Source organism: Chinchilla lanigera, unplaced genomic scaffold, assembly GCF_000276665.1.
Source record: "Chinchilla lanigera isolate Chin_1 unplaced genomic scaffold, ChiLan1.0 scaffold00006, whole genome shotgun sequence".
In the NCBI taxonomy this organism is placed as follows: Eukaryota; Metazoa; Chordata; class Mammalia; order Rodentia; family Chinchillidae; genus Chinchilla; species Chinchilla lanigera.
The window spans coordinates 25,887,877-25,901,667 of NW_004955407.1; the positions used below are offsets into that span (position 1 = coordinate 25,887,877).

Sequence of the window (13,791 nt, forward strand, 5' to 3'; positions counted from 1 at the left end):
TGCGATAGGTAAGAGACTAAGAAATGAGGAGGAAAAGAAGGTAAGGGAGAGAAGAAACGAAAGGAAAGGGGAAAATGAAGGGAGTAAAAGCAAGGGTAAAGTTATTGGGATCTTGCAATCAGTGGAAATAAAATGTACATATATGAGTTCTACACTCAACTTTGTATTTGTTTTATGAAATACTACATATACGTATCAGCAATTATTTTAACTGTCTTCTGTAATATATTTGTTTGAGGCCTTTAGAAAATTTGCCTATACATAAGTAACAAACAACGCCCGTACTCTTTAATTCTAATCTAAACTCAATGATAAAATGGGAGACAACGCTGTACTGGTCACATTAGGGCCCATGTCAGGTCCAGTGGAAAAAGACCGGGGATTTATAAAGTAAGAAATATGATAGATGATTTAAACAAGCCAAATCCCTACTGGGAACATCTACTGATTATCTTGTCCCTTTACAGTCAGGAACAGTTAGTGTCAGTGGACTCTTTTCGTATCAGATGCTGCACCAGGACTGGGAAGTTTGCTAAGCTTGTCACTAGTGACCTGTCTGCTTGAATTATATGTGCACACATCAAAGGAGCCGGAATCTTTTCCAAGATAAAAGAGAAATCTGGTGCTTGCTGAAGGCAAAGCCTTGGCAGGAATCAACTCATTCCCATCTTTCCACGTAGGCTTTCTGACAATCACTTCATGTCCTTCTCTCTATTTTCCTTGACCCATGTCCATGCTGTGCAGTTCTGTAAACATCTGTCAGTGGAATGCTACATTTTCAAGTGGTTCTCTTTCCACAGTGGTTAAAAAATATAGGCCAAGGAAAGGCCATTAATATGAATAACAAGCTGGTATTAGCTAGATGAGATTAATTATTAAAAAAATAAACTACTTAAATTGTTATTTCCCTAACTGGTGCATAAATCTGTTTAGTTTATCACAATAAAAACAAATATTTTTATAGTTTCTCTGTATTCATAGTATTATTGTAAAATCTTCTGGCTTTATATGTAAACCTAAGATTTTTTTTTTTTAACACATGTTACCTTTTCTGCAGTGTTTCTTTCTCTGTAGTTTTAATTCTCTGCTGCCATAAGGGAAAGAACATTTTTATAGATGGAGAATTTTGGGCGGGGCAGGGGAGACACAAATGATGTGTGATCCAGGAATATCATGCCTATTACAATCTTACTGTGAACTTTACCTTTTAGTCAACTCTAATATCAAAGAAATTATTTAGAAAGTTTGTCCCATCCCGTTAACTAACTCATTGTCTACCTCGTTACTTGTCTTGAATGGTATGGTCTTTGTGCATTATTTCTTGGAGGAATAAGTAGGTGTGAAATCCACAGATCCTGGAAGATAGATGGACTTCTATAGTATTATCCTGAAATAGACATTCTGTAGCTAGTATTTAAGTGGCACTTTGCTTCATATGACAGAATCTTTACTTCTCGACCAGACAGAAAAGGACAAGAGGTTTTATAAAGCATTTAGGAACAAAGATTAGGAGGAAAAAAACAAAACAAAACAATCAAATAATATATATATTTAAGAATCTGATTTTCCATACTCTAATCATCAATTACATTATGCGCAGTAAGTTTACTACATGAAATCCTCATTCTAATGCCTAGTGTTATCTATTTGTTTCTCAAATTATGCACATGAATAAGTAGCAGCCAGTATGCTTTTGTGGCATTTTTGACCAAATAATGCATAGATCTCCAAAATCTCCAGGAATTATCCTCATTTTCTAAGTTTGCAATTTGGATTTTCCTTTCTGTAATACTGGAGATGGAACCCAGGGCCCTATTAGGAAAGCAAGGATTTTCCTCTAAAGATTCCTTTTAGTCATTGGAATGTATGTCAACATTTGTCCACAGTCTCCATATAATGAGCTCTATTCTCATTTACAGTCCTACTGATGCATGAACTCATGAAGAACATCTAGATCGATGCACTGCAATGAATCAGATCAAAGACCACAAATTTTCACAATACCTGGTTATATAAAAATATAAATAAGGAGATTAATAACCAAGGCAAACAAAATATGAATTTATGACGGTGTTTCAAGAACAAAAAAGCATGATACCACATAAAACTCAATTTCATAAAGAAAAAGTGAAAGTGAAATTTGAAGTCACTGAAAGAGTTTAACCTGACTGATCATTTATTTCAGTTTGATATAAACAGAGAAACACATTTCCCAATTCCAGTTGCCTAACTATCATAAACTATAAGAAAAGTACTTATCTGGCACAAGGAAAGGCTTTGTAAGGAATTGGCAAAATGTTAGAACTTCACACTAGAGCTTCTCTTCTATGACGGCTGTGTGAAGAAACACACAAGGTTCCCATTCCAAATGAAAATGAAATAAATGAGAATCATCTATGAGATTTTGTAAAATAAGGATTCCCAGGCCTCATCACCATGCATTTTTCATTCACCAATGCTGGGACTGGCTCAGAAATTTCTAATTTTAATAAACCCCCTGGGTAAATTCACTTGGGGACAGGGTACTCAGAAGTACTGCTCCTGTACTCTCATAACATAAAAGACTACCTTAATTGTGCAAAACAGAAAGGTACCTTCATTCCTCAGTATCTAGAACTGCTTCTAGGATCCTCCAAGGACACCAAAATCTACAGTCTCAAATCCCGTATTTTATGTTCCGTAGTATTTGCATACAACCTATGCACATCCTCCTATATACTTTCAGTCATCTCAGATTACTTATAACACCTTGTAAATATTTGTTACACTTTATATTTTAAGAAATAGTGACAAGGAAACACTCTGTATATGTTCGATATGGATAAAACTCTTTTTCCAAATATTTTCCATATATGGTTGGCTGAGTCTACAGGTGTAGTACTCACAGATATAGAGGGCTAATTATAGACAGGGGCAACAATGGAAAGGAAAAGTGGAAGGAAAAGTCGATGTATTTGTCCTCCTTTCGGCACCCTTCATTTTCATCACCCAAGACTGACCAATCAAGGCCAGCGACACAGCCAGCCGGCTCACCTAGGCAGCGGTAAGGAATCACGAAGTGGGGGTGGGTCTTGCACTGCTTGCGGCTCCGCTTGCACCAGTTCTGGATGGTCACTGGTTGGTTGGCTTCCACTACATTGGTGATCTGCAGCTCGGGGTAGACCTGGGAGAGCACACAGGAAGAGTGCATGGTTACCCAGAGAAGGTGCTGACATGTCCATACACCCAAGGACCCTCTGTCATTATTAGAAGGTATTGCTGTCCCCTACCAGTCAAACCTGTTCTACTTGCAACCAAACTAAAGAAATTCAGTGTAAAGAAAAAGGAACAAGTGGCAAAGTTTCCAGTAATTCCATTAAGCAATGTGGATTATGTTTCACTGCACACATTTGGACTTAAAGAATTTTTCCAGGGCAGATAAAATAGAAACAAAGAGGAGAAAGAAGGGATTCTTTAAAGTATGGAATCATTTTCAATGAAAGATAATCTGGAGTGAGGATTATCAGTCTGTAGCAGTCTAAATAAGTGTGATCATACACAAACCTAGGTAGATTATCTTTAGTTAAATTCAACCTACTGCTATCTTATCAGACAAATATTTCATACACAGAATATAATACATAACAAGCTTCCCATATAAAAGTTAATCTCTTTATTTGAAGTTATGTACATAAGAATAATTTATCAAAAAAATTTCAAGAGGATCATGCAGATAAAGAACTGTACTCATGAATTTTTCTTCCATCAATAACTATATGCCATCACTTTGATTATGTTCTTAGTAAATCAAGTGCTGAGCACTTGGAATGAAATGTCAAACTCAATCAACTAAAATATACTTGTGAAATATCAAACCACTCCTACTAATAGTAATCAGTAGAGATTTAAAAGAAATGCATAAGTACAAAAATGTGTATCTAAAATGAGCTGTCTTGCTAGATAAATAACAATACGAGTAGAGTACTGGGACATAGCAAAATGCTTCTAATTATGCACCATGAATCGTAAGTGGTCAAAGTGAGAACATAAACAAAATTGTGCACAATTGAAAGGTGACGAGATCTGTGAAATGTGAATCCTGGAGTAGGCTAAAAAAATTTTGGTTGTAGATGTACGGGGGGGGGGAGGGTGTCAGGAAGTAGAACTTGAATGTCAGATCATTGAAATTAAGATTTTTGGAGAAGTTGTCATTATTGGTAATGTCAAGATACATAATGTGAGCATCAGAGAAAATGGGAGACAAAGAACAAAGAAAGCAAGGTCACTGAAGGAATGAGAATCATGGAACTGAAAAACTAGAATACTAGGGGCTGGGGATTTAGCTCACTGGCACAGTGCCTGCCTGGCAAACACAAGGTCGTGAGTTCAATTCCCGGTACCAGGAGAAAAAAAAGGAAAAAAGATTAAAACTAGAATACTGGAAGGATCCCTATTTAAATCATTTGCAAATCATGAACAGACTGTTGTACTGGATGACAGAAAACTAGGAGCTAAAAACTTCAAAAATTGAGAGTGAATTCCCCTGAGGGGAGAGAAGGCCCAGAGGTAACTCTGACAGCAGAGGACAATAGTGTTCTCCTTTGACATCATGCACTTCATAGCTGGGGCAAGACAGTGTTTTAGAGAAGAAAGGACATGAGAGGTTTGAAGTAACAATAAGGAGAAAGGAAGGCATCCCTACATTTGGACACAATGTTATGCAGACTGTGAGAAAACAGCTGCTACCTGAGTTGGCTACCAGGGTCCAAAGCATCAGGGCCAGGCAACCATGGACTGTAACTTCTGAAAACACGAGCCAAAATAAACCTTTTCACTTACTAACTTGATTTCAGGTATTTTATCACAGTGATGGGAAGCTGACTAATGTAGAAAACCACTTTTAAAGACTACATACTATATGAATTCCTGGGAAAGCCAAACCCAAATGCACTAACATCTTAGTTTGTTCTTAACTATCTTAGCAGGGGTTAGGGTTACGAGAGACATAAACAGGAAGAACAAAAAGCAGCAGTGGTGAATCTATGGCACACATGCCATAGCGGGCTATTTGTTACCACTGAAAGCTCCAAAAGGTTCACTATCACGGACAAAGTAGATTTTAAAGTGGATACTACCCTGTATGATACTACAATAGCAGATACATGACATTTATACTTCTCTAAACCAAAGAATATACATCAGAAGTGAACCCTAAGGTATACTATGGGCTCTGGGTGATAATGGTATGTTAGTGTAGGTTCTTCAACTGTAACAAATGTACTACATGTTGATAATGGGGGGGGAGTTGTATATGTGAGGGTAGGAGTACTGGGAAAATCTTGTACTTTTTTTCTCTATTTTTAGTGAACCTGTAACTTCTCTAAAAGTAGTCTATTTTAAAAATTTAAAGTGTAAGAGATCAATCAACAGTGAAAGAATATGCTAAAAGAACACACACACACACACACACACATCTAAATCAGAATCCTGCAGTAGATGTGGAAAAGATTCTTTAAAACACTGCCGGTAATCTAGTTCCAAAGGGTACAGCTACTTTGCCTTTATTTTATTTTGTTCTTAAATATCTTAACACTTCAATACAAGCATTTTAGATCACAGATAATGTTCTACTTGAAAATGTACTAAAACTTTAATGGCCCCATGGCTTTACTCTATATAATGAAAGGCAAAGTGACTCTTTGTGCAGAAATATAATTCTCCCACCACCTTTACTCGTTTATTGTATCAGAAAAGTACAGCACTAGTGAGTCATAAACTCAATGGCATCATAGAGCGTGCCCTGAGGGACACAACTTTATGTGCAGTGAAGTGTAACTTACTGCAGTTTTCTAAAGGGATTCTAGCTGCCATTTCACAGAAATAAATACTCTGCTGAAAATTTTATTGGGAGTTACCAGTTTTCTGTAAAACTACTACCCTGTAGTAGACAATAGGACCACATTTCCTTCTTGCCACTTTAAACTAATGAATTTTTGTAGACAGAACTAATTAATAGCAGAAAGGGATCTCTTTTTCTTATCAGATGCATGCCATTTTCCGATTCCTATGGTTAATATTCAGTGCAACAGAATAGTGTTATTAGGCTGACAATTTCTAAGCAAGTAGAATTACAAACTCACAAATTAAATTCTGTGAACAGAGAGCTTCTCCCAAAAGATAAATAGTGATCATCCAAATGGAATTTACTTCTAGTTCCCATCATGCAATCTCAGGCATAGATATTATTTCCTGATCATCAGTTACAATCTCTATATTGCTGAAAGTAGGAAGTGCACAGATTTAGAGATTACTCAGAAGGATGCAGAGATTATAAAATTTGAACAACATAAACCCCATGAATAGTTTGCCTACTGTCCTAGTCAATAAAATGGAAATAGTAAGTTCAGTCTTATTCAGTTACTTTTATTTAGAAATAGAAATTATTGGTTTGGAAATGCCAAAATCTACACAATTTTGCTGTTCTAACTTCAGAAGGTTTACTGAACAGGGAAGGAAGATCAAATATCAAAGTAACAAATTTCTTCTGAAGTAGGGCTAAACCTCAGTTAGATAATGTGATGCCTACAGGCACAAGCCAACCTTAAACTAAGCAAAAGCAAACAAAACAAAACGATAAAACATACTTTAAATGATAAATATTCCAAATACTATATCTAGTTTTTTTTATTAAAGTGCTCCAGTGTATGTCTAGAGATACACGCTTTTTATGTTGAAAAGATAGCACAGTTCATAGTTTTAGTCAAGAATAAAAATTGAAATAATTAAGCAAATATCTTCACAGTTAAGTAAGTTCCTGGCTTTTCACCACAATTGATTACAAGCATCAGTTCGATTAGTATTTTCTTGGAAGTCTCTAAAATCTTAATCTAGAAAATATATATGCCTAAATTCTTTCTATACATTTATATATATGTGTGTGTGTGCCTGCATTCTTGCAGCTATTAAATATGCATGAGTTTTCCAACACATACATGGATTGCTAATGTAACAAGCATTGCTAGTAATTTAATACAATAAACATCAATAAATCCTTTTCGTGATAGCCCCTTTTTCTTATATGTTTCTATATGCAACCCAATTAAAAGTTAACTGTTTTCTTGATTTTTGAAAAAAGAACTCTGCATCACAATAGTTACATTTATAGCTACTTAAAAACAAAGCAAACCTGGCTTGGGTTGGCTACTTGAAAAATAAACTGTCCTGCATGCCTGTCAATCTTCCTAAATGACAACTACATGAGAGCAACTGCTGCAGAAATACTGACACTGTCCTCCAAGCACATACTCCCCCAAGACCCCTTATACCATCCTAAATGCCTGAGCCAATTAGTGTCCCCCTCCCACCCCGCCACCTGGACAAGCCTGCTCTGTCCACCAAGCCATAGAACGTCAGCCCCTCTCTCCACTTGGGAAATGCTGTCTGGTGCTCACCACATCCTACAATGGTAAGTACACATTGGCACCACTCCCCGTGAAAACGGCACTTTCCTGAAGGGCAGAAAACAGGATTTAACATAGCATAACAGCACAGCTTCCCCACGGCACCCACATTCATTATCTTTGATCTTAAGTTTGTCATTAGGCTGCAAACCCATCCCTCCTTTGTTATGTTCCCACCCTCAGGCCTGAGGGAGGTCTAGACGGACCTGTCAGGGACCATCTTTGACTATGTTGCTCCATCCCTATAGGCAGTTAGGACTAAAGAAAAGTAGACCACGTAGTGCATCCTCTTCTTCAATAGTTTTGAACCAACACGTATAGGCTCTCACTAGATGATGAGCATATTTGATTGGACATTAGATAAGGCAAAACTTTAATTAACTCATGTCAACACATGGCTGAGTCACCTAGACATCTCAAGAAGCTGCTGGCCTAAGGAAAGAAAGCAAGGTCATGAGCAGTTGAGATGAGACACAGACAGAGGATCAGACAGACCCTGGCTGGTGGCCTCTAACCCTTTGAATCTCCACATGTACACCTGGATTCTAAGAGATACCCAGGTCCCCTTCAATAAGCCCCCTGTGTAAACACCAGCTACTTCAGTAGCTTTATGTTCTTTTCAACTGAACAAATTCTGACAAATACTCCAGTTTAAATGCTGATTTCAATAACCCATTCCAGGATTCCTTCAATCTCTGCACCCAGGTTGCTTATCCTATCTCTGTATCTAATCACAGCGTTTGACATGGCCACTTTCCACTTCTCTGAAGGCCCTCCAGGCCTATCAGAATATGCACTCCTTGAAGGCGGGACACTGTGGCCCACTTTTATGTCTCCTCAATAGGGGCCAACACTGTGCTAGCACAGTAAGCATCGCATAAATATTTAATAAGTATTTCTCGCTAACTTCTGAATCCATGCATTATGGAGAAATTCAGTGTATATCAAGCTCCCATTGGGCCAATCTTCCAAACAGGATGCTCTAAGTAATTATTGGATTATGAGCTTTCTGAGAAAAATAGCCCAATATTGTTCTTTCGAGCAGATGTGGCAACTTATACAGATAATAGCAACTTATGTAAGAAAAAGTAGATTAATGTGAATAATGTCTAGCTGAGGAAGTCATCTGGGAAGAATTAAAAGCCAGGCTCTTGCCTAGGCAAAAAAGGGCTGTTTCAGAACCTGAAAAGCAGCTATAGAACCAGCTTTCATCTTTCAAAGTGAAAATAGCAGTCCATAAGATGATTTTTTAAAGAGAACTAAAGAAATGCACAATGCTAACAGCCAGAAAGAGGTCAAGTACAAAGACTCTTGATCTACTTTAACAGGTTATAGTTGGTGGCCTAAATGGTTTCGTCCATTTCAGAGAAACCTTAAAACGTGGTCACCATCAGAACATTTCTGTTCTAAATTTTAAAAACCTGAAATCTCTCTTTCTGTGTCTCTACAAATTGAAACAGTAATCTTGAACAAGATGGCATTTAAGTTGTTACATATGCAAAGCAAGGAAAGACATGGCTAATATTTTAAAAAGTCAACATGTAGTTTTATATACATAAATTTCTTTAAAATATATGTTGTTAGAGTCCTACAGAACTGTACTGTCAACATTAATGGCAAATTCTTTGCAAGCAGGCTAGCTAAGACAGCTGATTAAGGCTAAAAGTTGTATTTAATACAATTCAATTCCAGATAACAAATCAAGGCAAGCCAATAAAAGGCTGAAAAGAAAGAAAAATAGGAATTACTACTAGTTCTGAAAATAATTTGCCTATTTTCTTACTCATTCAATTTTGAAATTAATTTTTAACAACTTCTCAAGAATATTTCTTTTGGAAGAATGCCAGAAGTTACACAATGTTAACAAATTACGCTACATACGTTAGAGATCCATAGAGTAACGTGATGCTTTAGTACATTGTAATTTACAAGTCAGTAAAATGGATGAACAACAAGCCTTCCACAGTATCTGGCCAAAACTAAAGTAAATGCTGAGTAACTGAAATAACAACTTTCATCCCAACCTTACCCAAAAGCAAGAGTGTGACTAAATCTATTTATTTATTTATTTTATATGCAGGGCCTCAACTATGTGTTCAGGCTGGCCTCCAACTCACTGTGTAGCCCAGGGTTGGTCTTCACTTGTGGCAATTCTCTCTCAGTATCTCAAGTGCTGGGATTACAGGCATTCACTAATGACTCCTGGTTATATCTGAAAATTATTGAATTGGGCATAATGGTGCACAACTGTAATCCCAGCACTCAGGAGGCTGAGGCAGGAGGATCATTGTGAGTTTGAGACTAGCCTAGGCTACAAAGTGAGCTCAAGGCCAGCCTGAACTGTTAAGTGAGACCCTGTCTCAAAAAGAAAAAAAGGAAAAAAGAAAAGAAAAGAGAAGAAAGGAAAATTATTGAAGTAACTGGCTGGTATACAGGTACTCATTTTACTATTCTTTCTTTGCCTGAAATTTCATATTTAAAAAAAAGAAAGGTTAGCATAATCTCCCTACTCAAATGAAATTATTTTATAGGTTGTGGGTTTTCTTAGTATTTTATGTGCATACATTTTATTTAAACAGCAGTGGGGTCATAAGGTACATTGTCCCTTTATAAACTTCTTCATTTAGCAATATATTGTGATAACTTTTTCTGATCATAAAACTAATGCATGGCTGAGAAAACCTGTGAAAATAAAAACTAGCAGTGATCACACTGTCCAAAAAAATAACCACTGTTAATATTTTCAAGTATTAATAACCTTGCTTTCTTCACATGTTATAAAATATGGTGAACACTGCTTCCCTAGGTCAATTATTCCTAGTTGGAAATTTCAATGTCTTAGTTACTTTCCTCTTGTTCTGGAGACAAAATACCTGATGCTCAAAATTAAGAAAAGAAAAGTTTATTTAGCTCACAGTTTGTGGAGGTTTCAGCCCATACTTGGCTGGCTCCAAGGCAGAGTGGCACATGGCACAGGGCAACAGTTCACGGCGTGGAAGATAGCAAAACAGCAAGAGCAAAAGGGGAGGGGTGGTGGCAAGCAGCCTCTTTCCCTCCCTTACATTGTATGCAAACTACCCGCCCCAGGGTGGGTGTAGTACTCATACCCATAATCCCAGCATCGGACTATGGATCAATCAAAAATCTAGAATAGAAGCCTGACCCATAACTGCACGAGGATTTGGGGGGACATGCAGGAACAAACCATAACATTAGATTTTCTGAAAAGGTTTTCATTATTGTAAATAACACTTTGGTAAAAATCTCTGTATAAAAATCCATGCAGTCTAAAAAAACTGAAAGGTTAAAAAAAAGTCCAAGAGAAACAATGAGTTCTAACTCTATGTAGTGAAAAAAGAGAAATAAAAACCCAAGTTCCAAACTTATATGGATGATCTCAGCTAGCATACATAAAACAAAGAATTAAAAGTGCTATAACAAAATCTTACAGAAGTAGACTAGTCATGGAATATTTTCATCTTCTAAAAGCTTTTAAGTGCCAATTCTTTTTTTCCTAAGAACTCATTCTAAGGAGAAAATAAGAAAAGTATGCAACAGCATTTACCAAGCCATCACTGCAAATATCTGACGCACAGCACGACGCAGAATTCTCCCCAAGTTAGTAATTGTTCTACTTTGCAGAAGATGGAACTAGAACATAACAACTAAATTAGGTGCCATTTCTGAGCACTCAAAAATTATATTAATTACGAGTTTTAAGCTACTTAACATTCAGTGTATAAACCCGGGCAAAGAGAATACATTTCTGTTTCTGAATTTAAATGACACGCTTCACATTTTCCTGGAATACAAAGAAAAACTGTATTTTAAAAGTTTTCCACAAAAATTCTGTTACTACTGAGGGACACTGAAAACAATATCTAATTTAACCAAGACAGAGACTTGAAGCTGCAGAGTGGCTCTTTGCTTGCAGCTCAATGAGGTGCGGAGGGGCAACGTGCAGCTGACGAAACCCTGCTGCAACAATGGGAGGGCTGAGCTTGGTGTTTTCACAATGCCAGCCTTATGTAAGGCAAGGAGGTAAAGTGCTGCAAGGCGTTTGTCTTTCCCAATAATCTGGCCCAACTCTACTCTGACATTGTATGCAAATATATTGTTACAATCACACATTCATACTTGAGCTGGAAAATGCTGTTAAAGCATCTTGTTCAACTGTCATTCTCACTCCAAAGTGAATATAAAACTGAACAGGGATGGGGTGGGGGGGGCACTAAAACAAATAGAATGGGACACAAACGTGAAGACAAAAACAGATGTATGCACATCTAGTACAAATTCTCATCCCCCCCATGCTAATTTTCTGATTTTTTATCCAAACCTGGCTTCATCTTTTTCAACCCTAAATCCTATGGTATGTACGAACAATCCTTTCTATACCACTCTACCCAGATAACTAATGCATAAATACACCCACACCCATATGTAAGTAGCCCAATACACCCATTCAAAAATTGCTTCACTTAATATGAATGTTTGGACCTTTCAAATAGCAAAATGACAATGCTAAGGGGCCTACAATCTGTGGATCAATGTTAAGCCTATAAAGCTGGAGGGTACGCACAAAAAAATAATGCCCTACCAAAGCTTTAACACCAAAGTTGGTTAGAATGGAAAGATCACACTTGTTGTTTGCCTTTTTATGTGATTGAATTTCACATTACTGTAGAATTCAAACAAAAATGCTGAGAAACAAATCTTGTGTGAAAATCTCAGGTTTGGTTATATATTTCAGAGCAGAAAAGTTGGGCAAAAGAAATGGTTTTGTTCACCTCGTACAGTAGGCAGATTTTTTTTTGCGCAGGCACTGGTGTGCTTTGTTTGCCTGTTCTGGTAATCTGTAGACAAAACTACTGTTCAGTTAGAGTAAGAAGGTTAAAGAAATAGCACACTGTTAGCTGTGGAAAAGAAAACACTTAGGAAAAAAAAAAGAATATGTCCATAATCAAAGAAAAAAAGGTAAGAGACAAAGCCACATTCACCTACTTTTCCCAGCCAGCATCGGCTGATCGATGTTGGAACTACACAGTTTCTCGTTTTCCTTGTAAGATTTGCTTTTACATCACTTGCCTGTGTATCTCAGGTGTTAAGGAGTAACAGTGCTATTACCACAGTGACTCAAAGTACCCCCGGCTCATCTACAGAATGCAGAAGGATGGGAGGGCTTTCACACTTCTATTGTGTGATTGGAATGCCCCCCTTCTCCAATCTAACTCAGCCTTGGAGACAAATTCATTTTTCTAAGAACAGTGTCTTAACAACAAAGTACTCACACTGAATATTTCCCATGGTTCCCATTTGCCTCCAAAATTAGATCCCAAGTCCCCAGGTTTACAATCAACACCCTCTATTTTACAGCATCATTCAGCTTTTCAATTTCTAAATTCCCCTTGTAATTATACTGTATTGTGTATTTTACGAATTTCCCATCAGTCAAGGTGCTTTCCTACTCAGCAACTCTTGACACAGAACTCTGCCCATCATGGTATTCAATAAATACTAAGTCTGCCTGAATTAAATTTGGGAGGATAAGATTCCTGAGATGTAGAACTGAATTCCTTTTTGCTTTACACATCCCAAAGCCTTTGGTTTTGGTATAAATAAAACTATGTTCTAAAAAAAAACTCATTTCATCCAAAAGAAAGAGTACAATGAAATCTAACAATTCTAATTTGTATTTCTAAGCTTTAGCACATATTTCAAAATGAGTATTATTCTGGTTTTGTTTTATTTATATTTAGAAATTTCTTAGGCCAAAGTTTGCGTGCTACAACAATTCATTAAGGCAAGTGGCCACTTTATGCTGTTGATTGAATTATGAATAATTTATAAGGCTATATTCAAGTGGTTTCCATGATGTCAATACTTTTTGCCTCTAGTATAGAACAGAGGAAAAAAACATTTTTTTCTTATCAAAGAGCCACAGAAGAAAGTAGCAATTGAGGCTCTGTTGTGTCATTTCTTATTGCATACAAACTACTCTAAAATTTAGTAGCTTCAAAAAATATGTGTAAGCATCAACCTAGGGTTTCAGTTCCTTCATGTTCCTTCCTGTGTTCAACAAGCATACTTCATGATTATTTAGGATATGACAACTCAATATTTAAAGTCCTACTGTATATTTGTCACTCTACCTTTTGGCCTATCATGGCATTTGCATCTTAACTAGGCACAAATATGCACTATGGGCCAGCATCCCTGCAAGTGTTGCCTAAAAATCTTTTTAGAATTCTATGCATGGGCCAGGTGTGGCGGCACACACCTGTAATCCCAGCACTTGGGAGGCTGAGGCAGGAGGATCATTGCAAGTTCGAGGTCAGCCTGGGCTACAAAG

General features: G+C 37.0%; 1 protein-coding gene across 6 annotated transcripts in view; it reads right to left on the bottom strand.

Annotated features, from left to right (window-relative positions):
- App (amyloid beta (A4) precursor protein) overlaps positions 1-13,791 on the bottom strand; it is a 248,324-nt gene that overhangs the window by 162,618 nt on the left and 71,915 nt on the right. For all 6 annotated transcript variants that reach the window (XM_005375598.2, XM_005375597.2, XM_005375595.2 and 3 more), the window contains exon 3: positions 3,034-3,163. In XM_005375598.2, the coding sequence (XP_005375655.1) occupies positions 3,034-3,163 (130 nt within the window). The remainder of the gene's footprint in view (positions 1-3,033; positions 3,164-13,791) is intronic.